The sequence below is a fragment of the Sander lucioperca genome, chromosome 24 (assembly GCF_008315115.2).
Source record: "Sander lucioperca isolate FBNREF2018 chromosome 24, SLUC_FBN_1.2, whole genome shotgun sequence".
Lineage (NCBI taxonomy): Eukaryota > Metazoa > Chordata > Actinopteri > Perciformes > Percidae > Sander > Sander lucioperca.
Genome location: NC_050196.1, coordinates 2,931,299 through 2,958,517, shown reverse-complemented (window position 1 = coordinate 2,958,517; position 27,219 = coordinate 2,931,299). Strand labels below are relative to the sequence as shown.

The 27,219-nt window shown below is 44.1% G+C and overlaps 1 protein-coding gene and 1 long non-coding RNA gene across 2 annotated transcripts; both read left to right on the top strand.

Moving 5' to 3' along the window:
* The first annotated feature begins 1,566 nt into the window (after positions 1-1,566).
* On the top strand, positions 1,567-26,927 carry slc19a2 (solute carrier family 19 member 2). The gene is made up of 4 exons (XM_031302400.2): positions 1,567-1,805; positions 21,825-22,382; positions 22,515-22,761; positions 26,684-26,927. The coding sequence occupies exons 1-4, from the start codon at positions 1,683-1,685 to the stop codon at positions 26,878-26,880; spliced, it is 1,125 nt and encodes a 374-aa protein (XP_031158260.2). The 5' UTR covers positions 1,567-1,682; the 3' UTR covers positions 26,881-26,927.
* Positions 16,140-18,480, top strand: LOC116051797. Its single transcript, XR_004105445.2, has 3 exons — positions 16,140-16,220; positions 17,372-17,373; positions 18,249-18,480. It is a non-coding gene; the product is annotated as an uncharacterized LOC116051797 (long non-coding RNA).
* Positions 26,928-27,219: the final 292 nt, after the last annotated feature.

Below are 27,219 nucleotides of genomic sequence, written 5' to 3'. Positions count from 1 at the left end.
ATTTTGAATTATAAACTACTTTGGCTCAATACAGTATATGCGATTGGCAGTAATTACACAACTAAATTAAACCTTGCTTGTTTTCAATTAAATTTTATTTATAGTATCAAATCATAACGAGTTATCTCAAGACACTTTACAGATAGAGTAGGTCTAGACCACACTATAATTTACAACGACCCAACAATTCCAATTATTCCCCCAAGAGCAATCATTTAGTGCAACCGTGGTAAGGAAAAACTTCCTTTTAGGCAGAAACCTAAAGTGGTGAGGAAAACTTCCTTTTAGGGTGAAACCTCGGGCAGATCCAGGCTCTTGGTGGGCGGTTGTTTGACGGTGCCGGTTGGGGGTACGATGAACAGTGGCAATTATAGTAACAATAAAGATAATGGAACTATGACTAGAAGTAGTAGTTGTAGTAGTTCATGGCATAGCAGGACGTTGCAGGACGTAGCAGGGCACTACAGGGCACTGCAAGGTATATACGTGTATTATAGTAGCAATAAAGATAATCAAAATATGACTAGAAATAATAGTAGTTGTAGCAGTGCAGGGTGTCGAGCAGCACCACAGCAGCAGCTGCCACTGCAGGGCGGGATGGGTGGGAATCGAGTAGGACCACAGCAGCAGCTGCCAGTGCAGGGCAGGATGGGTGGGCATCGAGCAGGACCACAGCAGCAGTTGCTAGTGCAGGGCGGGATGGTGGGCGTCGAGCAGGACCACAGCAGCGGCTGCCAGTGCAGGGCGGGATGGGTGGTCATCGAGCAGGACCACAGCAGCGGCGGGATGGGTGTGCGTCGAGCAGGACCACAACAGCAGTTGCCAAAAACGAACCACCTGAACCACCAAATATGCTAGGCGATAAAGCATAAGGACTCCAGGGAATAAGCTCCCTGGAGCTATGTTAGTAACATTGCACATGAATACAAACAGATGGAGAAAGAGAGGAGCTCAGTGTGTCATAGGAAGCCCCCTGGCAGTCTAAAACTATAGCAGCATAACTAAGAGCTGGTCCGAGGCAAACCTGGGCCAGCCCTAAGTATAAGCTTTATCAAAGAGGAGAGTTTTAAGTTTACTCTTAAATGTGGGGATGGTGTCTGCCTCCCAAACCCAGACTGAAAGCTGGTTCCACAGGAGAGGAGCCTGATTTGCTGAAGGCTCTGGCTCCCATTCTACTTTAAATTGATTGGATTAAATATTCACTCTGTATTGCCTGTTGGTCCAGTCTCCTGATGTGACTTGCTCAGTGGTAACACTTGAACATTTTTGTTCATGAACATTAAGTAATGTACATTAATCAAAGAGTTTCCCAAATATTGCAAACCGAATGCTATTTGTGTATTTATTGGGGAACAAATCCCCCTAGGTTCTACCTAGGTAGGCCTACATAAACGACAAAACACCTATGCAGGAAAACCAACAATACTATATTAGACCTTTATTTTTTGCATTTATTTTTGGGAAATTGTAAAACAAAAAAGTTAAAATGTCTTTCAGAGAACTTGTTTTACTCCTCTGCTCTATATTTACACCAGCTGGTGGCGGTAGTGTACAAAGCCTGGCCATTAACGTACTCGCCACCAGAGAAGAAGCTGTATGTAAGCAGTATAATAACAAAGATTCTCTATACTATAATAAGTAGCAGTTAGTTGTGGAGCCGAGGCAATGCTGGTGAGTCCAACATGTCTGTGCTCAACCCAACTGTTCTGCTCTGTGTGTATGGCTTCTTTTCCAATCTCCGGCCGTTGGAGCCTTTCCTCACCGCCTACCTCATGGGACCAGACAAGAACCTGACAGAGACTCAGGTGAGTTTGCTTGCTTGACTAAAGACTGAGCGCTGCCAACTGCTTACAAGACCTTGCGTCACATTTGACACAATAAACATTTGAAAGGTTACAGAACGCAGCAGAATGATACCCAATTTGTGCCTCCTATTTATCAATCGTTCGGTTTTTTTTTAAATCAAATTACGTGACACTTTGAATTAAATTGTTAATTTCTTTAATCTGTCCTAGTAATAAAAAAATGTTAGAAGGCTCTTCTGCAGGATCGGCCACACAAGAGACTAACTGCTTATTATCACTTTTCTGGATGGCTATGAGAGACGACGCTGAAGTTGGCTTCCGATTCGGAGCTTCCGATTTGGCGGTTAAGGGGACATTTAGGGAAAACTTAAAGCTGAAGTTAGCGTCCGATTCAGCAGGGAAACATAACTTGCATTGCTGAGTGACTAATCCTCCGTTTTTTGAACCTCTTACTGTATTGAGAGCGTGTCAGTCATTAAGTTGAATTATTAATTATGTCTAAAAACACACTTTTAGATTTGTGAAAGCTTTTTTGTCTTTATGAGAACGCAATAAAGGGAGATTTCAGTTTTTTTCCAAATGTAGACCACATTAGACCAGGTCCAGATCCAAAACCACTAGGCCTACACCTAGACTTGTCAGATCTGGATCTAACTGTGAAATCTCCCTTTATTGCGTTCTCATAAAGACAATAACGCTTTAAGAAATCTAAAAGTGTGTTTTAGACATAATTCATAATTTACCTTAATGACTAACAAACTTTCAATAGCCTACAGTAAAAGGTAAAAAAAAACAGAGGATCAGTCACTCAGCAAGGTATGTTTCCCTGCAGTGGTGTAACAAGCCAACACCGGGCCCTTATGCAGGATTATCAAGGCGGGCCCCCCTACTACAGCAGGTGATGACCGCGCAATGTCCATGAGTAGGCTACCATGAATAGGACAGGATAGGATCATAGAGACACAGCATATAAGAGATGAGATGACTGACAAAATCAGGAGTAGCCTACACGCACCACAACAACAAAAAAACACTGGTGAATGCGCACCATAACACATGAAAAAACACACAAGGGCAGTCCCTCCAGGATTTCGCAGCCTTTTTTGAAATTGTTGCGGGCCAAAATGCCTGTTTTCCCGGGAGTTTATGTAAAAAATTGCGATAAAAGTTTCGATGTCTTTTGTATGTTTGTTGCAATGAAGTTGCGGAAGACAGTGAAAGTTGCAAAGAAGTTGCAATTTTTTTGTATAGTAAATAAAAAGGAAACTTGTTTTGGGGAGAATAATAATTATTACTATTAATTAATTACTCTGGGCTAGGAACTTTACCAAAAAGGCTCAGGATGCTGCAAATGTTGGTATAATATGAAAATGGCTGGATTTAAGACAAAAAATTTATTGAATGAATCAAATATGAACATATCTGTCACTGTCAGTGGCTTGTTGATCTTTACATTGTTAGTTAATTTCCTATCCTGGGCTGGGACACACACTCATATGGTTTGATAAAGTACTTATTAGACTTTAACTTATCATTGCACTTACAATAACGAGCGTAGCTGTCCTCAATTTAGGTCATCCTGTACGTCTCATCTGCGTTTTTTCCTGCATCCACCATGTGTGATTGTGTGTGTTTGTGTTTGTATGTGTGTGCGCGTCAGTTGTGGGGGGAACGGAGCAGCAGCCCCGCCCGCTGCAGAGAGCCGACAGGATTGAAACAGCAGCAGCTTTCAGCGACTTTGTAGTGAAAAATCGTTACAGCGTACATTGATGTTAAAATGTATACAGGTTGGCAGGACGGTCTGAAACGCTTTGCACGGTATTTTGCTGTACGTTTTGTTGGTAAATGTGAGATGTTCAAGTCACACATGTGTCTCGTCCATGGATTTATTAAGAGAACGGTCTCGTTTTCATATCAGAAACAAGGAAATTAATTTGACTCGTTCTCACTCCCGCTTGGTCAGTGGCTGCACGTGGGACTGCTGGGATTGTCGTGAGTAATGAAAATGCGATAGGGGGCCCCGGCTGTCAATCAATATCTTCCAGTCACGTTGGCCCCTGATTGGTCCGGGCCCGTAAGCAACCGCGTACCCTGCTTACCGATAGTTACGCTCTGTTTCCCTGTGAATCGGAAGCTAACTTCAGCTTTAGGTTTCCCTTAAATTTCCCCTTAACTGCCGAATCCCTGCGAGTCAAAAGCCAACTTCAGCGTCGTCTATGAGAGTGAAGCACCTGTTTCTTGGATTTAATGCTCAAACCCACCGGAGAGAAGGTGAATTTCTCAGCAACAGTTCAGGAGAGTTCCCACTCATGTGCTGCAAACAGTTTACACTTAGAGTATAAATCCATTAAACTCTCGTTTGTCTCACTTAGTATGGAAGTTGGGGCCCCTGGATGATTTCCATGAAATATATTTAAAATACGTATTTTATTTTGAGTGTTTTGAAATTTGTATTTTGCTGGACAGAAAAAACAGACAAGCTTGCATTTGTGTATTTGAAATACTTTAAATTTATGCTATTTAATATGTTGTTTTATTCTCAAATTTAGCCAAACTCAGTGCTCCAGACTAACTTTTTACATTGATTGCACTGTTGTCTAACTTTTTCATTTAGGTGCACCAAAACATATTACCACACCTTTTGTTGCCGCAATTATACATTTTAAGCATTATTAGATTATAATGTCTTACGTGTTATTACCATATTTGTGCTTAAAAGTGTGTGCTGTGTGGCGGTGATGCATGCAGTCTGACCATTTATAAACTAGGGATGTCCTAATCAGCTTTTTTGACCTCTGATCCATCCATCCATCCATCCATCTTCTTCCGCTTATCCGGTAACGGGTCGCGGGGGTAGCAGCTCCAGCAGGGGACCCCAAACTTCCCTTTCCCGAGCCACATTAACCAGCTCCGACTGGGGGATCCCGAGGCGTTCCCAGGCCAGGTTGGAGATATAATCCCTCCACCTAGTCCTGGGTCTTCCCCGAGGCCTCCTCCCAGCTGGACGTGCCTGGAACACCTCCCTAGGGAGGCGCCCAGGGGGCATCCTTACCAGATGCCCGAACCACCTCAACTGGCTCCTTTCGACGCGAAGGAGCAGCGGCTCTACTCCGAGCTCCTCACGGATGACTGAGCTTCTCACCCTATCTCTAAGGGAGACGCCAGCCACCCTCCTGAGGAAACCCATTTCGGCCGCTTGTACCCTGGATCTCGTTCTTTCGGTCATGACCCAGCCTTCATGACCATAGGTGAGGGTAGGAACGAAAACTGACCGGTAGATTGAGAGCTTTGCCTTCTGGCTCAGCTCTCTTTTCGTCACAACGGTGCGATAAATTGAGTGTAATACCGCACCCGCTGTGCCGATTCTCCGACCAATCTCCCGCTCCATTGTCCCCTCACTCGCGAACAATACCCCAAGGTACTTGAACTCCTTCACTTGGGGTAAAGACTCATTCCCTACCTGGAGAAGGCACTCCATCGGTTTCCTGCTGAGAACCATGGCCTCAGATTTAGAGGTGCTGATCCTCATCCCAGCCGCTTCACACTCGGCTGCGAACCGATCCAGTGAGTGCTGAAGGTCACAGGCCGACGATGCCATCAGGACCACATCATCCGCAAAAAGCAGTGATGAGATCCCCAGCTCACCAAACTGCAACCCCTCTCCACCCCGACTACGCCTCGATATCCTGTCCATAAATACTACAAACAGGATTGGTGACAAAGCGCAGCCCTGGCGGAGGCCAACTCTCACCTGAAAACGAGTCCGACTTACTGCCGAGAACCCGGACACAGCTCTCGCTTTGGTCGTACAGAGATTGGATGGCCCTGAGAAGGGACCCCCTCACCCCATACTCCCGCAGCACCTCCCACAGTATCTCCCGGGGGACCCGGTCATACGCCTTCTCCAGATCCACAAAGCACATGTAGACCGGTTGGGCATACTCCCAGGCTCCCTCCAGGATCCTTGCGAGAGTAAAGATCTGGTCTGTTGTTCCACGACCAGGACGGAATCCGCATGTTCCTCTTCCACCTGAGGTTCGACTATCGACCGAACCCTCCTTTCCAGCACCTTGGAGTAGACTTTACCGGGGAGGCTGAGAAGTGTGATACCCCTGTAATTGGCACACACCCTCTGGTCCCCCTTTTTGAAAAGGGGAACCACCACCCCGGTCTGCCACTCCTTAGGCACCGTCCCCGACTTCCACGCAATGTTGAAGAGGCGTGTCAACCAAGACAACCCCTCCACACCCAGAGCTTTAAGCATTTCTGGACGGATCTCATCAATCCCTGGGGCTTTGCCACTGTGGAGTTGTTTAACTACCTCAGCAACTTCCACCAGGGAAATTGACGACAATCCCCCATCATCCTCCAGCTCTGCCTCTACCATAGAGGGCGTATTAGTCGGATTTAGGAGTTCCTCAAAGTGCTCCTTCCACCGCCCTATTACCTTCTCATTTGAGGTCAACAGCGTCCCATCCTTACTGTACACAGCTTGGATGGTTCCCCGCTTCCCCCTCCTGAGGTGGCGAACGGTTTTCCAGAAGCACCTTGGTGCCGACCGAAAGTCCTTCTCCATGTCTTCTCCGAACTTCTCCCACACCCGCTGCTTTGCCTCTTTCACGGCAGAGGCTGCAGCCCTTCGGGCCCTTCGGCACCTTGCAACTGCCTCCGGAGTCCTCTGGGATAACATATCCCGGAAAGACTCCTTCTTCAGTCGGACGGCTTCCCTGACCACCGGTGTCCACCACGGTGTTCGTGGGTTACCGCCCCTTGAGGCACCTAAGACCCTAAGACCACAGCTCCCCGCCGCAGCTTCAGCAATGGAAACTTTGAACATTGTCCACTCGGGTTCAATGCCCCCATCCTCCACAGGGATGCACGAAAAGCTCAGCCGGAGGTGTGAGTTGAAAGTCTGTCGGACAGGGGCCTCCTCCAGACGTTCCCAATTTACCCGCACTACCCGTTTGGGCTTACCAGGTCTGTCCAGAGTCTTCCCACACCCTCTGACCCAACTCACCACCAGATGGTGATCAGTTGATAGCTCTGCCCCTCTCTTCACCCGAGTGTCCAAAACATACGGCCTCAGATCAGATGAAACGATTATAAAATCGATCATTGACCTTTGGCCTAGGGTGCTCTGGTACCAAGTACACTTATGAGCATCCCTATGTTCGAACATGGTGTTCGTTATAGACAATCCATGACTAGCACAGAAGTCCAACAACAAACAACCACTCTGGTTTAGATCAGGGAGGCCGTTCCTCCCAATCATGCCTCTCCATGTGTCTCCATCATTTCCCACGTGTGCGTTGAAGTCCCCCAGCAGAACTATGGAGTCCCCCACTGGAGCCCCATACAGGACTCCATTCAAGGTCTCCAAGAAGGCCGAATACTCCGAGCTCTTGTTTGGTGCATACGCACAAACAACAGTCAGAGTTTTCCCCCCCACAACCCGCAGGCGTAGGGAGGCGACCCTCTCGTCCACCGGGGTAAACTCCAACGTAGCAGCGCTCAGCCGGGGGCTTGTGAGTATCCCCACACCCGCCCGGCGCCTCACACCCTGGGCAACTCCGGAGAAGAAAAGAGTCCAACCCCTATCCAGGAGTATGGTTCCAGAACCGAGACTGTGCGTAGAGGTAAGCCCCACCAGATCCAACTGGTAGCGCTCCACCTCCCGCACAAGTTCCGGCTCCTTCCCCCACAGAGAGGTGACGTTCCACGTCCCCAGAGCCAGCGTCTGCTGCCCGGGTCTGGTCCGTCGAGGCCCCTGACCTTCACTGCCACCCATGTGGCAGCGCACCCAACCCCAGCGGTTCCTCCCATAGGTGGTGGGCCCATGGGTTGGAGAGAGAGGTGCCACGTAGCTTTTTCGGGCTGTGCCCGGCCGGGCTCCGTGGCAAACCCGGCCACCAGGCGCTCGCTGACGGGCCCTCCATCTGGGCCTGGCTCCAGACGGGGGCCCCGGGCTTCCTCCGGGCAGGGTCACTCCATCTCTACCTCGTTTTCATAGGGTTTTTGAACCATTCTTTGTCTGGCCCCTCCCCTGAGACCACTTTGCCTTGGGAGACCCTACCAGGAGCACAAAGCTCCAGAGAACACAGCCCTCAGGTTCATAGGGACACACAAACCTCTCCACCACGATAAGGTGATGGTTCCAGGAGAAGCTCTGATCCGATTTTTTTAAATATTGAATATCTGCCGATACTGAGTCTCAATCCGATACTTTTAGTTGCTCAGATAACAGAGCTGCACACCGTTTTTTTGTTTACAGAAATAACTTAAAGTGCTCATATTATGCTTTTTGGCTTTTCCCTTTCCTTTTATTGTGTTATATATCTTTTTTGTGCATGTTATAGGTTTACAAAGTGAAAAAGCCCAAAGTCCACCCCAAAGGCACTTACCATCTCCAACAGAAAACACTGTTCACAAACTGCTCCAAACAGCTCTATTGTAGTCCAGCCTTTACTTCCGTGACGAACGTGCGTCACTTTGTAACACATGTTATAATGCTTGCCTAGCTGCTAGCATGGCACGCCCTCATACTCTGCTTCTGACTGGGTAGTAGTCCTTACCTAGCTACTGCACATGTGCGACTCCCAATCAAAGAGGGAATAGAAGTGTGATGCCTCACTCCGTAGCTAAAACGGAGAGCTCAACACACAGGGTGAAAAGAGGATCTGCAGCAATGTGCAGTACAACAAAAATATGGTGTTTTTTTTTTTTTAAATTAAATCATGTAAACTTATTCTGATATAACCTCTAAATACAATTATGAACCTGAAAATTTGCATATTATGAGCATTTTAAGTAAACTAACTAAAATATGTCTTAACCTTAATACATTTAACTTAGTGCAGCAAATGAGTCTTTTCTCTCAACACCAAAACAGTTCTCTTTAGGATCCCAGCAAACCCCCAACCAAAACATAAACGGTCTCTAAACAGTCTCCCGCTGGACAACGAAAACTAAATTTAGTGACGCTCTTGCGCTTAATAATCAATCTTTGATTACTATTGATTACCGATGTCGGCTCCAGGAAATAACGGCCTGTAAGCGTAGTTTCCTGGTGGAATCACGGAAGAATTGTGGAGAATTGAAGTAATCCACTTCTGTAAAACGGATGACTAAGAAAGACAGACTTTTTTACTTGTTGCTAAGAGCTGGCAACCTACAAGACACCCTCTGGACAGACACTGGTGAGTGGCCGTGCACCATCTTGGTTTGAAAGTGCCGGCATCCAGGCATTCTGGTGGTGTTTCTGTCAGGGCGTTTGTGATTAAAGTAGTGCTGAAACGATTCCTCGAGTAACTCGAGTAACTCGAATAACTCTATTACAAAAAATCCTTGATGCAAAATTCATTGCCTCAAAGCTTCGTTTAATCAATGTAACTAACGTTGTACGGCTCACTGTGTTTCCGCACGGATGATTATTACTAGCGCACAACGGGCTGACGCTTCTGTGGACACAAGACTGATGGTGCAGATTACAAATGAAGGAAAACAGCGAAAATAGTGAGGGGCTAAGAGAAGAGACAGGCGAGAGAGAAAGTTTGGGATCATTTAAAACTGCAAACATACTGCTACATCATCTCAGTAGAAAACATCCAGTGTACTCATACATTCCACGGAACGAACCCGACACAAGGTAACATACTTCTGCTGCTCTCGTGCACCGCGTTGTTTTACACAACTACAGCATGCAACTCTGCAAATAGCGATGTTTTACAAACAATTTTTAAAACGAAAGCTGTCGGTTTGTAGTCTAACTGTTTATTAGTTTGCTAATAATCTTGAAATTTGGACAATTGTTTGTAAACTTAGCTGCTGCCGGAGACAAACCAGCCCCTCCCCCCTGGAGCGGTCAACCTCATGGCTACTTAATATGCACGTGAATGACGTCATCGGACCATGTCAGTGATGTCTGCATTCTTTATTCTTTCTCCTCACTCAGTATTAGGCTTCTGAAAATGTGGCCCCCACAACAGTATAGTTGAATGGACCTGCTGTAAGCTTTGTACCGTCACATTTACCCTCGGGTTAGTGAACAGCTCTTTTGCATATCCAGTGCAAGGAGCCAGAGGCAAGAAGAGGGCCACCAAAAATGTACTTCTTTTTTTTTAAGGGTCTTGGTGGTCCATGCAGCTATGCTTAAAAATATTAGCATCTATTCCTGTTATTGTATGCAATTTGGCAATAAAATGTTGCTTTTTGTAAAAAAAGGAAACCTCTCTTTTGTATATTTACTATTGCTGTTTACTACAAAGCAAAAGTATTTCTTATCCGATTACTCAATCAATCGATGGAATAATCGGTAGAATACTTGATTACTAAAAGAATTGATAGCTGCAGCCCTAGATTAAAGGCAGCGATCACAGCCTGATGTAAATGATCGGAGTAAGGTAATTGGGGTAATGCAGACCCCCGATCGGTTAAAAAATAGCCATATCGGCTACAATCTGATACTTGGGATCAGGACATCCCTAGTGACAATTTGTTGTTGTCAGTTATCTGTTACAGTTGGATCAAGCTACTTACCCAATTCCATATTAAGTTCCATATTTCTATCCCTATATAAAACTGTTGTTTGGTAGATGGCTTCATAATAATACAGCTGTGTGTCTTGTAAAGGCTCAGTCCTTTTTTGTCTGTTTTGTGACGCTAGCCCCAACAACAGGCCCATACAAACTTTCCACAGACAGAATAATCCCTCATTAAAAATGGTCGGATCCTTTGGAATTTCTGGTTAATCCTTAAATAATTACCTCCACCAAGTTGTAAGCTAGCCTAGAAAAAAAGTAGCAGTAATAAATCTTTTGTTGCCCTGAATGACATTACCAACGCTAGCCCATACTAAGGTGGCAAATTACTGTCAAGATATCCATGCTTTGTACTGTATCTAAAGTCTTGGAAAAATTGGTTTAGGTGAAAAAGCAGATTTTTGGCTATCTACTGTACTGTAAGTCAAAGCAGTTTAAGTAAATGCAGAAACTCTTAACTCATTTTTAAGTAAATCTGACTGGAAAATATGTGCATTCGGTTCCCAAGAAATATTAGGCCAATTGGCCAGATGGTGAAGCTCTAATTAAGGCTTTAAAATCTGATTTTGGGAAGGCCACGCCCCTGACACCATAAATCCGATTGACCTGAATTTTGACACATAAGTCCAGCTCAATCTGATTTACAAAAAAGCCTCTTGGACCATAAATGGACCATTTTGGATTTCTTGAAAAACACAGGCTGTGGTCGAACAGTCAAAAATGACCTCCTTTTTCTTTTACTAACCACTTTTCCTTAACCCCTTTAAACGTCATGAGGCATTTCGGCACTCGGGGACAGCTTCGATATACCAGACCTAGATTCAACAGAACTATGTATTATATCCAAACAGGCCTTAGTGATAAAGGTGAAGATTATATATAATATTTATATAAAAAAACACGTAGCTGTCTGCCATTTCCCTCTGGAAACAGCTGGTGGCCCCCAGAGTGGCGAGGACCTGTATTTGGACCGGGATGGCACGGTTCCGGCGCGTTGCCCTCTCTACTGGACCCAATTAAGTACATAGATCCAAGAGCACAGCTTTAGGGAATTTAAATCGGCATATTAGCCTCATGGTCCCTGAAGGCTCTTTCTCTCCCGATTCTTCCATTGGCATAGTCCTCCTGCAGTGCCATCATGCAGCATTACGCACGGGGGGTCACTGCATTATGTTTACAACAATTTGTGATTGTTAACACCTTGCCAAAATCACAGCATCAGCTAGTGGTATCCCCTACCCTGAGATACAATTTAAAGACAAAAGTGTAATAGGCAAACACACTTTTCTTCATGCAGGTTTTGTCACGAACAGTATTAAAGTTCGGACCGATAACGAGTACCTTAAGTGTAACGATTGCGCGAGAGCTTAACGGCTGTATTTCCAGACTTTGACATTTGATGATATATGCACCATATTAATCTAATACTAGGGTATTTGATGCTATCCTGTATTCCATGGAGTCGGGCCATCTCCTCCTCCTGCGCTCCGTAGCGGACAATGTGACCGTGAGACAGCGCCGATTAAACATTAAGAACAAATTTTTATTAAAGATTTGAGTCAGATTTTAAAGGTGTTTATGGAACAATTCTAACTCAGTACAAGCACAAATAACACTGCTGGATTTATTCTTCATGATAACATGGATGATGTGGAGTGAAAAAATGTGCGTGAGGCATCAATACTTGAAAATATTATGAGTAAGCGTTATTCCCACGTGTACATTCTGCAGTCTGACATCAGTTCACCACCTCACCATATGCGTCGCCAATTCCCATTGTCTCCAAAATGTGCGTACGCATGGGTCAGAGTTTGCGTGGAGGACCGCGCATTCTGCTGTCAAGTTTGTTTTTTATAAATCACAGCCTTTGCGTGGGAAGTGATATGATTATATTTTATTGAGTCAGCCTATGTTGACTCAATAATATGACTTTCCTAAACTGGAACTGGACTGATTGTTATCAGAATCAGGTGTGTTAATGCAGACACACATTTAAAATATGCAGGGCAGTTGTCCACATCACAATGCCTGATTATATATACAGTATGCAACACCAGGGGCTCGAATTTAGAACCTTTGATACCATAGGCAGTTTCTGATCTCAGGGAGCTATTATCTGGGTGATGTCACAAGTGGTATCGCAACACCTAGTAGACAAGGAGCAGGCTTGGAGGTTAGCACTCTACCAATCAGATTGGTCAATTGAGTCCAACTTCTCCCGTAGTTCTGGGTGTAGGCTATGTCCTGCACTGACTTGAGTGTGAGGTAAATCGTGTCTCCCCCATCTCCAGCACTGTTGTCGGCCAGTGCGTCAGCATGCAGACTGTGGCGAAGGACAGTATTAATTAGGTGATCGAGACAAGAAAGTCTCCTATATGGTTCCAGGGCTTTGATTATGTTGCTGCCTTGATCTGTTACCCACACTATTCGGCTGAGGGAGCTAGGGTCGAGTTACGTTTCTTCATTCAGATCCATTTGCGATCCATTCCATTCTGAATAAACAAATAGCGCAGTTTACATGCTTTGTCCTTGTTGCATTACCGGTATTTATTAAGATAATTCTAAACAGATTTCTGTAGTTCAAACAACACGGAATTGTAGTTGAGAACGTCAGTTATAACAGCCCATGTATTAAAAAATTGTCGGGTTTAAATCGGGCTCAGGCTCATAATTACAGTTAATGTGTCGGACACAACGTGCTCGGATAGGGTCGGACTTGATTTTTTGGGCCCATCTAACCTCTAATTGGAATGGCTCTTATCATGGCTGCCACTTGCCACACAATACTTGCGGGTCATTTCACTCCGTAAGAAACCTTCCTAAGCAAAAAGGACTATTCGACCACAACCACATTCTTGACATCTCCTCCCAAACAGTAGGTCACATTGTTACCAAATTTTCTGTAGATCATCATTGGATGAAGCTGATCAAAACTTGTATAAAGCTTGTTGATATCGGATTTGGTTTTCAAGATATTTAACAATAAACATTTTCAGGAAATTAATGTAACTCTAACAATTTGGTCAAACATCATAAAACTAAGTATCAAGGTAGATATTTTCAGTCTGTGTGTGAAAATAGACCTACCAAAGCAATTTGAGCCCAGCCCATAGGGGGCACTACTAATACCAAAAATGTGTACCTCAAAACTTGGACAGAAGCTCACCAAATTTGGTGCACATACTCTGGGGGCAAGTATGAAGTAACATATGGGTACAAGTGGGCGTGGCTTATTCATTGTTATCTGCCATGTTATGCTTTTGCTTAATTTGTTGTGAGCTAGAAGAAGGTAGCGACATGAAACTTGGTACCATAACCATGACATCATGTGGTAATGCTTCCCATGAAATAGGATTTACTTTACGACAAATTTGACTCACACTTTTAACTCAATATACTATAGTTAGGCTTTTTTGAAGTGGGTTTGTATGAGGTACTTAATGATGGTTAATGTATAGTAGATGAAGGTAATATTGGAATATGAACAATGTGGGATTTTTAAACAAAGAACACTCTGCAGCCATATGGCCTCCTCTAACAAAGTAAAGGCATACATGCAGGAAACACAGCCTGCCCAAGCCAAAAGGCGCCAAAAAGTCTCTCAGCTAGGTGTTACTTTTAGTTTGAATTGGCTTTCCATTGGAAAGAACTGAAGGAAACTCCAAGGGTCCCTGGTCATGTGATCCAGCAGATAAAAGCCAGCGCAGGCTACCCTTCTTTGTCTTTTCCACTGCAACTACATTGCTAAAGAAGGAATTTCACTCAGTCAAATGTTTGTAATTTAATTAGCAGTTTTCACCTCATTGGATGTGAACAAGACTGTTTTGTGTTCACTTTAACATGTTCTGGATCCTGTGGAAACACTGTACCACCAGTGTTTCATCTAACCTGCAGAAGGGAAGAAACACTGTTTCTCCACAAGAAGAGAAGAACAACACCGTGAACCGCCCTTTTTCTTTAGTCGACTCAGTTGTTTCCTTCGCAGCCATTCGAAGGATCAGTTTTTCCGTTAATTCGCTGACAAGCGATATACGGCTGTCTCGGTTCTACTGGGTGGACCCGCCGAAAAAAAGTATGGGGCTTTAGTTCTGGGCAGTGATAAGTTGGTGTTTATTTGTAAGCTCTATTGCTGTGTAAGTCATAATGTGAATCTGACCAGTGCCCTTTTTTATTGCTGTGTTAAAGTGCCTTCATCACGGTGTCTGCTGCTTGTTATGTGTTTTTAATACGCTGCATGAATTCTGTTGTCCCATGCCATGGGAATGTTAGTTGCTGTGGGTGAGTCTAATAAACTTTATTTTCCTTGTTCAAAAGTTCAGACCTCCGACACACATCGGAGCTCTTGGTCTCTCTTTTGTCACGGCATAACCACAACTTTGGGAAAAAACTTGGTATTATCCTTACGTCTTACAGAGCTGGGTTTTGCTAAAGGCTAAAGGTAAGGATTAGTGGCCTACATTTGTCGTAGCCGGGGAGCTGTTCTGCTCTTCAATACAATAATACTTTGTACAACCTCTGAAACCCTTTACGCCTGATACTCATGTGACCATACACGACACGCCCTACTGCAGACTGACTGGTCATATCTTTTGTGGACATTTTTATGACGCTATGGCGCTTAATACATCCATGGAGTAGCGTAATTCAGAGGACAGATTCAACGTAGATTCAACAAGCGAGAACAGCAGGCGCTGATGAGTGACGTCAGTGCCTCAGTGGTGAAGCAAGAGAGATGAGGGACTGTTGGTGAGCGGTGTCAGACTTGTAGTCCGTGTCCATATATGCGTTGTTTTCACAGATGGGATTGCCCCGCTTCCCAGCATTGCACGCTAAGTGGGCTTGCCACCAGTTTCTCTTCACTGACCACTGACAAGCAAAGAAGTCAAACAGTATCCACCCTCCTACAACCGCGATGGCTGCAGCTGATTGGACAAACACATCACGTCCGACCATAATGGTGGCTCATTTGGAATACGATCTCGTATTTCACGAAAATAGTTCACCGAAACGTGTTTTCTGAAAACATTTTAAGAGAGAAATAGACCATGCAGTTGCTGAATCTGTCTTCATTTTAGATTGACAAAGGTCAGTTTAAAAGATTTTCGTCAGCTTTTGAGAGGCAACGAGCCTAGCCGGCCGCTCCTGGAGGAGCAGGCGACTCAACACCCCGCTTCTCCAAAGTCCCTGCAACGCTACCAGAATGCATTGCATGGCTGCTCCCATAGAAATGAATGGGAAAAGGGGAAATGACGCTGACGATGGACACATCATTACGTTGGGTTTCCACAGGCAGCTGAAATAACAGCAGAGAGGAGCGATTCAATTCATTCCCTATGAGAACAGTGTTGTGAGCTAATATCGCTGACGGCGCCCAAAGTGCCCGGATGTTCACCGCTCTCCCAAAGTTGAAGTTGAGTCAATTTTTACAGAGCGGTAGAGGTCAACCGATATGGGTTTTTTCAGGCCGATGCCGATCTTTTGAAATCAGGGTCGGCCGATGGCTGATATATGCTGCCGATTATTTTGGCCGATATTTGCTTGTTTTTAACCTCTATTTGAAAGATAAAATTTAACATTAATAAGTACTTAAGATACACAAAATTTCTCAACAAAAACATTTATTGAACACTTGAACACCAATCTGCACTTGTATACTTATATTAAACATGTATAATGTAAAAACATATATTGTATAAATAAACGAAAAGGCTAAGAAGAAAGAAAGAAAATAAACTTAACTTTGTCAAATAAACTTTTCAATGAAAAAACAAAGTTTAGTGCACTTCAAACATCATCAAACATCTGAGAACAATAAAATAAATTAACCATTTTAACAATAGTAGTGCTGACACACAGTAGCAACCAGCAGCATTTCTTTGTTTTAGGTCTGAATAAAAATGTATACAGTAACACTTGAACACAAAAAATCTTAGTGGATCTTCACTTCTGCTATGGCTACTTAATCATTTTAAATAAAAAAAAGTCTTGAAGTTACTAAGTGAATAAAAAGTTAGCAGCATTAATTAATCTGCTTTAGTGCAATTGACTTAGCAGTGCCATCTCCTCGTTTCTGAGGGAAGGAACATTTGTAAACAACAATACAAAAAGGAATGTGCATAATATTATATTTAGTTCCACCAATATTATCCCACTTCCAGATCACGAGTCTTCTTCACCCCACCCATTCCCCACTGAAAGTTCTTAATACTCCCAGTTTAAGAGCTGCAGGTTGTAGTGCAGAAAACACAACTACTCTGCATGTTCTCCTGTGAGCCTGCTCCTCTTCTTGTCATAGATAATCCCAATCTCACTGAATATTCTCTCGCTGGGAACAGAGGAGGGCGGTGGACAGAGGAATTTTCTTGCAAGTGGTGCAAGAAGGTATAGGCGGGATGCATTCTGTTTCCACCATTCTAGTGGCAGACTAGTCTGTCTGTCAATCAGTGGCTCTCTGATCCAGCTGCTCAGTGATGTGTTGATCATCATTTTCTTCAGCATGAGTTCCACCATGTGCTCCCACAATGTTTGCGTACATCTGTTCAAGAAGACCAGAGGGACTGGGTTGTTCTTCCTCTTCCTCCTCCTCCTCTTCCACCCGTCTCCGTTTCTGATCTGATTCTTGGACTCCAGTGGTGGCTGTTTTGCGCTGTTCAGACACGATGGTGTGCTCTTCTTTCACCCATTCTTTGGCCTTGCTCAGTGTCTCCACTGCAAAGATTTGACCCTTATAGCGAGGATCCAGCAGCGTCGCCAGCACCAAACATTTGGTCTCCATCTTTTGAAAATCTCCTCTCCAAGCTTTGAAACATGGTTTCCCTGAGTGTTTTGATACTCCTCATAGTGGGACCCTCTGCCTGAAGCACCATCTTCAGCACAGCAATGCTGGGAATGACGCAGGAGATGCATGCCTCTGCCTTACTCATCTCAAAAGTGACTTCCTCAATGGGGCCCAGTGTCTCGGTCAAATTTGAGACGAGGGCCCACTGGTCTGCAGTTGGGGTTGTAAACTTTCCATGTTCTCCTGCATAGATGTTCAGGGCACGCTTCTGCTCCAGCATCCTCTGCAACAGGTGTAACATGGAGTTCCAACGGGTGGGAACAGCCTGAATTATGCAGTGCTGGGGGAGGTCAAGTTCTTCTTGAATGTCTCTCAGACGCTGTTTTGCGAGCACAGAGTGGCTGAATGTCTTTAACTTGGCGATAATGTCCCCCACTGCTCTCTGACTGCTGATACCCTCGTTTATCACAAGCTGTAATGTGTGTGCACTGCAGCTGAGATCTGGTATTTCTGCCAATCTGAGGCCTTTAATCATATTAGCACCACTGTCTAGGAGCACAAGCACAACTCTGATGTGGGTGATGTCCCAATGTTTCAACATGCTTAGGAGCACCTCGCTGATGTATTCCCCAGTGTGGGAGCCAGACATGACCTTAACATTTAGTACCACTTGTTTTCTTTCCCATTCACTATTAATGAAATGGCATGTTAGACTTATCAATGACTCCGTCTCCCCAGACCAAGTCTGTCGTGAACGACAAATGAGGGCCAGCATTCTCTGAGGTGATCAGTGTTTTGATTTTCATCTCCACACCTTTCATTATGTTTTCCAGCATGTCTGTGCAGTAGTATTTTTCAGTCTTGAGGCTATACTCCAGGTTCCAGTGTTGCAATCAAACGCCGAAAGCCAACATCCGAGACCACTGTAAATGGCTGGTTGTCTGTAGCAATCATTTCAAGTATTTGTTTATAAATTTTTTTTTTTTACCTCTGGTCAGAATTCTGCCATTTTCTGAGGCTGACTGAGATTGGCGGAAGCAGCAGCAGCAGCCGCTGCATCTTTTTCTTTTACTGCCTCTTTGTAATCCTGGAGGTGGTTTGCCTTCAGGTGATTCCACAGGTTTGTAGTATTTTTACTTCTACCTTTCTCAGCCCCCATGCTTACCAACTTGCTACATATATTGCATTTGGCCTTCCCTGGTGTTGGCTGGGTGAAGCGCTGCCATAAGGGGGTGGTTTTCTTTTCAGCTATCAGACTTAATGACTAAAAAAGGGGGAAAATACAAGGTTAAGTTAGTATTTTTGTATAGTATCTTCATCTTCAAGTCATTTTATAGATAGGTATAGATATAAAATCTAACATTTTTTTTTATAAATCAGCTAATAATTCAGTGCATTGTAAGTGATACAAGGCTAAAAACGTTTCTATCATCTTCCCAAAAACTGTCCTGAAAACGCATATCAACACCAACAACTACTTGTCGGCATCATGTTGTGGTGACACAACTCTGCTTGGAATCCAGTTGCAGTTGAAAAACGCTGCCTCTGGAAACCCAGCGTTAGCGTATCGGCTGTGTGAGAGAAAAGCGACAGGAAAAAGAGATGGCAATGACGATGTAGAGTAAGTTAACAGTAAGCACCAAGTTTCTTAAGAGAGAAGACACACCAGCCCGATAATCGGGCGTCGGGCCATCTGTTGAGGTCCGTGACTCGAGTCTGTTCCGTGTGTCCCGTGCCGTCGGCCGTCTGAGGAGCCGTCGGCATTCATTTGGGCAGACCCGACATGTTCAGTCGGGGACAGGGCAGTCGGGACTCACCCGGAAATGGGGAGCGGATGAGCCGCTCAAAATCTGACAAATCTTTTAAACTGACCTTTGTCAATCTGAAATGAAGACAGATTCAGCAACTGCATGGCCTATTTCTCGCTTAAAATGTTTTCAGAAACACGTTTCGGTGAACTATTTTAGTACAATATGAGATCGTATTCTAAACAAGCCGCGATGACAATATGGCTGTGAATTTCCGGAGAAAAAAGAACCATGTGACGCGTTCGTCCACTCAGCTGCCGGTTCTCATTTTCTGGGAAATAATCAGACTGTTAATGGAAACAATACAGAGCAGCGCCGCCTGCTGCTATGGAGACGTAGCGCGCACGCTCAAGTCGGCGTCGCCTCAGTGTGTTCTGAGGCATTTTTTGGACCTCGGGACCCGACTGATCAGTCCGACTGGCTTTTCTGCCGAAGGTCGGCCCGTCTGGTTGGTGTGTCAGGGCCTTAAGACACAGTGGCTTCATCTGATACTGGTCGCTAAAGTGAAGGATGTTACAACCTGGAGACTGCAGTGCACACAGAGTGTCACGCACACAGCACACCTTTTTGTTTACTTAAATCGCACAATTTTAGTGAAATTGCGATCAGAATAATCATGCAGCCCTATCTTGATTGCATCATAAGGCCGTGACCTTCAGCACTCACTGGATCGGTTCGCAGACGAGTGTGAAGCGGCTGGGATGAGGATCAGCGCCTCTAAATCTGAGGCCATGGTTCTCAGCAGGAAACCGATGGAGTGCCTACTCCAGGTAGGGAATGAGTCCTTACCCCAAGTGAAGGAGTTCAAGTACCTTGGGGTCTTGTTCGCGAGTGAGGGGACAATGGAGCGGGAGATTGGTCGGTAAATCGGCGCAGTGGGTGCGTTACATTCAAATACGGTATTACATTCAATTTATCGCACCATTGTGACAAAAAGAGAGCTGAGCCAGAAGGCAAAGGCCGAAATGGGTTCCCTCAGGAGGGTGGTTGGTGTCTCCCTTAGAGATAGGGTGAGAAGCTCAGTCATTCATGAGGAGCTCGGACTAGAGCCGCTACTCCTTTGCGTCGAAAGGAGCCAGTTGAGGTGGTTTTGGGCATCTGGTAGGGATGCCCCCTGGCCGCCTCCCTAGGGAGGTGTTCCAGGCAGGTCCAGCTGGGAGGATGCCTCGGGGAAGACCCAGGACTAGGTGGAGGGATTATATCTCCAACCTGCCCTGGGAACGCCTCGGGATCCCCCAGTCAGAGCTGGTTAATGTGGCTCAGGAAAGGGAAGTTTGGGGTCCCCTGCTGGAGCTGCTGCCCCCACAACCCGACCCCGGATAAGCGGACAAAGATGGATGGATGGATATATATAAACATAAATATTTATGGTGCCAAATCATAACAAAAGTTATCTCAACCAGAATCATTGAGTGCAGCCATAATCTATGACAAGTCAACTGGCAGCACTATTGTCAGTGTTCAGTTGTCTTAGTGTGATTTTTAGCAGTGAAAAGTACAGTATACTGTATAATTTAATATTCAATTCACAAAACTCTTGAAGCCTTAGATGGGTTAATACAATCTCTTTATTTACATAGGAGAACTGAGACACGTCTCTGCAGAGAAGGATCTGAACCTTACTCAAAACTCTTCTGTTTTATACCAAGGCATTACCTCATTCTGATCCTCCACCAAGAACCAAAAACACCTAATAACACATCCTAATATGTTCAGTTATTCCTATCACGCCATATCTATTCCCATTACCAATCTCATTCCTGCATGTTGTGTGGTGCCGCCACTCTTCTCTTTATTTCCACTTCGACATCAAACCATTTTTTTGCATTCACTGCCCTGTCACCATTTGCCACTCTGCAGATTTTCTTTTATTGCTCATCCTAGATGACAAACCAAGATAAACATTTCTTCCTTGCCTCCACCTCCTTGATCAGAACCTTAATCTCACAGTTGATGACGTTTTTTTTTTGTCTACAGCGGGATTACCCGTTGTGATACGACGAAGAATGACGTCAGGGGCACATGTATAGTCATTTGCACAGTAATTTATGGGAGGAGGCAAGGCAGGGTCAGTGGCTCGTTCACGTGCGCTCAATTACCCAATTGCCCAATTACCTTCCCTGCTACATTAACAATTTTGAAAAGCATGTTTTTGTCTTTCACGTTCAGGTTGCCATACCAAGCTGTTATATTAAACTGTAAAATGCTTTCTAACAGGCCCCTGTATGCCATCTCTAGTATGTGTTGACGAACACTAAAGCTCCTCAGTTTTCTGATTATAAACAGTCACTGGTTGGCTCGCTTAAAAATACTTTTACATAAAAACCTAAAGTGTGATCAACACAATGCTTTATTTCTGTGCAGTTCTGTTGAATAACACAGCTTTCATGGTCATAATAAGAGATCAGCTGATTTCAACTGACCCACAATCTTTTCCAAACTGTTGCCTAAATCTAAAGTACTTACTTCTTTCTTTGTGTAAAAAACACGTGTCGAATTGATCGGTGTAATCAGTACAGATGTGTCTCCTTCAGCCATATCCCTACTTCCTTTAAAAGCATAAAAACAGTCTATCAGGGTATTACAAAATGCTTTAGCATATTTTCACGACCTGGTCTACAGAATATGATAATAACGTAGCTTTAGGAGGTACACTCCCATACAGAAGGCTAGATATCAAATTTGATAAGAACAGTTGATTTCTCAGGCCAGTAAATGGCTTCAGTGTCTTTGCAGAGTCATGCACCCTCCTGGCAGGCCGAGGTGTCTTGTAATTTACAGTCTGGAATCAGTTAGACAGGTCTACAGTACAAAGAAACAAACTGTCTACAACTACTAAAGTAAATTTAATGGAATTGAAATCTTACTACTGTCATTTTTTATCTGTTATCTGCAGGTCGTCAATGAAATCTATCCAATTTGGACGTATTCCTACCTGGTGTTGCTGTTTCCCATCTTCCTAGCCACTGACTACCTCTGTTATAAGCCTGTATTGGTCCTGCAGGCCATAAGCTTAGTAGTTACCTATGTTATGTTGCTAAAGACACAGGGCATGCTGACCATGCAGCTCCTGGAGTGTTTTTTTGGGCTGGCCACGGCCTCGGAGGTGGCCTACTACTCCTACATCTACAGCGTCGTGGAGCCGGCACACTACCAGAGAGTGACGGGTTACTGCCGCAGCATTGCTCTGTTTGGATCAGCTGCTGGATCTCTGATTGGTCAGCTCCTGCTCTCTGTGGCCAAAGTTCAGCTGGTCCACCTCGTCATCATCACTCTGACATCAGCCGCTGTGGCCTGTGTTGCTTCCTGGTTTCTACCCATGCCCAAGAGGAGCTTGTTCTTCCACAAGAGTCCAGGACCAGCAGAGGAGAGGCCACACAGCAGCACAACACTGTTGGAAAAGGCTGTGGATTCAGAGAGTGAATTGCCTCTAAACAGCCAGGATGTCTCCACAGTGAGTGACAATCTTTTTTTTTCTGGTCACAGCAGGGTCATGATAGGGAGTCATCTGTTAAAATGTCAATAACTGTATTTGTGACACACTTAGTCACTTGGCCATGTTTGACCTCTCTCATTCTCCATGCAGATGTCCAGGTCCTTTAAGACAGGAAGCCATAACAGTGGTCTTGTGGAGGTGTTACGGATACTGTTTGATGACTTCCTGCAGTGCTACAGGTATCAGCCCCTGCTTGCCTGGTCGCTGTGGTGGGCACTGGCCACGTGCGGCTACTTCCAGGTCATCAACTACACTCAAGCATTATGGGAGAACGTTCGTCCATCCCAGGACTATGAAATCTACAATGGCTATGTAGAGACACTGTCCACAGTGCTAGGTGAGGGTGCCAAAAAGGGTTGCCACTTCATCTAATTTAAAAAACGATCTGTTGCCATTGTTTTTAGATGTAGACAATTTTTTTCGAATTTGTTAAAGGAGAATTCCGGCCAATTTTGACGTTAATCTTGATCGCTATAAATATGCGTGTACTTTCGATTGAAAAAAACCCGACCTGAATCGGTGCAGGCAACACAGAGAAGCTGCAGCTACGTGTATGAGCTTCCACTCAGCTAAAACGGCAGCTGTCGGGGCAAGTTTTTAAACGTGTTTTTAGCCTTTTAACATGTTCGAAATGTCATTACAAGTGCCTACCCATGTGCAGTGATTCCTTCCGAGGGAACACAGCGAGTCTGGCTGCAGTAGATGTGACAGAAAGGCATAAAAGTTGTGTTAATCATACCTCTGTTGATTTCCTGCTTTCTGGGGAAGTCCACACTAGTCGATTGTCGAACTCATACAATCCAATATTCCAAAACGTATTTTTTCCACAAAAAAATGATTTGCCGTGTTTATGTCCATACTAATGAGAGCAAGGCTGTAACCTGACACCCCAGCTCAGCCAGCAGCAGTTCAAAAGTTCAAGAGCTATTGAGCATGCGCATAGGTAACTATAGCAACGGTGGAGACTCACAGACTGTCAGCTGAGAGAGAGACGGAGCTTGGAGTTAGATCAGGAGGAATATGAGAAAATGGTTCGAGTTTGTGCCTTTCCAAATTGCGGCAACCAAATGAAGAGATATTTGCGCTTGAGCTTTCACCGCTTACCCCTCCGCAACTGGGAGATTTTACAGTTGTGGCCGGTTGCACTTCAGCTTGATGTGCAAACTCCCTTGCGAACTTTACGTGAGAGAGATTGTTTGCAGTCAACAAAAGCAGTCAACAAAAGTAGTCAAGCAGCACAAACGGAATATGTAGGCTACTGTTATATTATAAAACCACTAGGGCTGTCAGCGTTAACGCGTTAATCGCGATGCGATTAAGGGCTGACACAATTAATTTTTTTTAATCGCATTAATTGCATGCCGGCATTTATTAACATGCCTAACAGGCTACTATTTTGACCCTTTGCAGCACCGTTACTTATCATCAAGCTGCCATTTCCTCGTAACACATCTGCAGGCTGCAGGCATGATGGAGAAAGACAGCAGCAATGAAATCCTGAATGGCGCTTTTTATTTTCCAAAACTCCCGGACGGCTCGTAGACAAGTCGAAAGCCATATGCGCATTGTGTAAAGAGGAATTAAAATATCACCGAAGCACGTCAAGCTTGAGCTAGCACATACGGAGCTAAGCATAGTAGTACAGTTAACGTGATGCTACCCGCTAGCATGCTGCTACTTGCCGACCTGTGGATGAAACCAAATCCCAAGAAATTACTACAGCTCTTGCGAAACGGGTGGCAACTAGCTGCAGACCTGTCAGCATCGTAGAGGACTCGGGTCTTAAAGACGTAGTACAGTTGACCTGTCTCGTTGCCGTCGAGGGGGACAGTAGTTTTCACGGATACACAGCCTGTACGACACGGAGAAAGCAGCCACAGTGGAACAGCTGCAAAGTGCTGCAAATGCCGTCTCATTAACCGGTGATCACTGGACGTCAGTGAGTAATCAACATTATTTAGGAGTTACTAAACACTATATTGACTCTAGTAAGGATAGGGATTTTTTGTTTTTTAGTTAGGTACTTGGAGGAATTGTGCAAGAACATTTTTCTTTTGTTTACAGTAAATAAATAATTACAAATCTTAAAATCAAGTTCATAAAGTCACTTTCTTTGCATTCATTTGATTCCCAATCAAGATACACTGGTAAAAATTGCTTTCGATAGTTAATATGCACTTAAACTGTTCTGAAATGCAAAATAATAGAATTTTAATCATGTAATAAAATATGCGATTAACTATAGAACTTCAGCGATTAATCGCGATTAAAAAAAAATAAAATTGTTTGATAGCCCTAAAAACCACTGATAACAGCAGGTGTTAGCAATATATTATATAACTGTACAATTTATTTATTCAAGTTTACTTGTACAATATACATATTCTTACTATTTCCTAATATAACTGTGTAATTGCTTTGCTTATTCCTAGTAATGATAATACCACTGATAACAGACAGGTGTTTGCAATATATTATAGAACTGTACAATCAGAATCAGATTTATTGGCCAAGTATACGTACATACACAAGGAATTTGACTTTGGTAGGTGTTAACTCTATGCATTCAACAAATAGACACGTGTTAGTAACATACTGTACAATAGAGACAACAGTGTATGTATATATATATATATATATATATATATCTATCAAAATAATATACAAAAATACAAATATACAAATAAGACATAATATCAAGACAAGTACACATGGTGTGGGATGTAAAGTGCAAAAAGTAATAGTGAAAATTAGTGTGCAAGATGCATATTCTTACAATTTACTTATTCAACTTTACTTGTACAATATACATATTCTTACTTTTTCGTAATAGAACTGTGCAATTGTTTTTTTTAATTCCTAGTAATGACAATACAAAGTAATACTAGAAATCACAGTATTAGACTCAGAAAATGTCCTCTGCCTCTTTGAATCCCGTGTAACTACCAGTCGGGTGCCACGGCCAAGGCGCTCATTAGACAACTGGCCATCTGGTCCGTCCGGTTGAGGTTGCTTCTTCCAATTTACTTTCGGGACACAAAAAACACTTCCAGAACATCCTTGTAAATCAGATAGGGAAACCTCTCTGTATGGGCGAAACAATGTCCGTTTTCTGGGGACCCATCCAGACCATCATACAGCCTGTATGAGACCCCATTCCTTACAGAACAGGCTTTCTTCCTCGGTGGTCATTGCGATATAGTTTCCACAGGAGCACCACCATGTCTCCGCACGTCGTGGCCTTGAAGCAGCAGCCTCTGCCTGCTCCTCTGATTGTGCCCTTCTCTCGACAAGATCTTGTGCCAATAACTCTTCGTCTGGTTCGAAAAGATAACCCCGACCATCAAACTCCAAAAACTCTGTGTGTTCCACATCGGATTGGGATGAACTATCCATCTGAGTTGATATTCTAAAAACACTGACACTATCTCGTTATTATCCCAAAGCTCCGTCTCTCTCTCTCAGCTCTCCACCGTTGCTATAGTTACCCATGTGCATGCTCAATAGCTCTTGAACTTTTGAACTGCTGCTGCTGGCTGAGCTGGGGTGTCAGGTTACAGCCTTGCTCTCATTAGTATGGACATAAACACGGCAAATCGTTTTTTTGTGGAAAAAATACGTTTTGGAATATTGGATTGTATGAGTTCGACAATCGACTAGTGTGGACTTCACCAGAAAAAACAGGAAATCAACAGAGGTATGGATTAACACAACTTTTATGCCTTTCTGTCACATCTACTGCAGCCAGACTTGCTGTGTTCCCTCGGAAGGAATCACTGCACATGGGTAGGCACTTGTAATGACATTTTCGAACATGTTAAAAAGCTAAAAACACATTTTAAAACTTGACCTGACAGCTGCTGTTTTAGCTGAGTACACGTAGCTGCAGCTTCTCCGTGTTGCCTGCACCGATTCAGGTCGGGTTTTTTTTCAATCGAAAGTACACGCATATTTATAGCGATCAAGATTAACGTCAGAATTGGCCGGAATTCTCCTTTTAATATGCTATGTTGAATGGCATTAACTGAAACACGTTGAATATGAATGTAGGCTGACATTAATTACTAGCTAACTTTTAGTTTACTCATTGAGTTAAAAATATGTAAAACTGGAAAATACTTTGAGATAAAGTTACATTCCCTGTAATTGTTAACCCTAGGTTTCAGACTGCCCAACAGGACTTGGATACAGATGTCACTAAAGTGAAGTATTAATGAACTCAATTTCTAATGGTCTTTCTTTGTTCTGTTGGCCCACAGGGGCTCTGGCAGCTCTGCTGGTGGGCTACCTGCCTGTATGCTGGGCTCTGTGGGGTGAGCTGGCTCTGTGTGCCCTCTCCCTGCTGATGGCTGTGTGTGTGTTTGTCATGGACACAATGAGGAACATCTGGCTATGTTACAGCTCATTCGTCCTCTTCAGAGCCACATACATGTTGCTCATTACTGTGGCTACGTAAGTACAAAGAGGCAGCATAAGCTTTTGTTCTTGCTCAATATTAGATTAATGTAAGACTGATATTATTCAAATGCTGAAATTACTATTTGAATGTGACTTTTTTTTATAAATATGTTGGTTAACGTTAGCTAATCTCCCTCGCCTTGGCCTACCCGCATGTGTCACTCATGTCACGTCTTATGTTAATAAGTTAGCGGGAGTGAGAAACACGAGAGATTGTGAGGTTTGAGCTAATGTTACGTACCGAGTAACGTTAGTACAACATCATGGAGCTAACGTTAGTACCTGGGGGAGTGACAGGCTGCAGCATGAAATCAGAAGAAGGACGGGAAATAGTTTT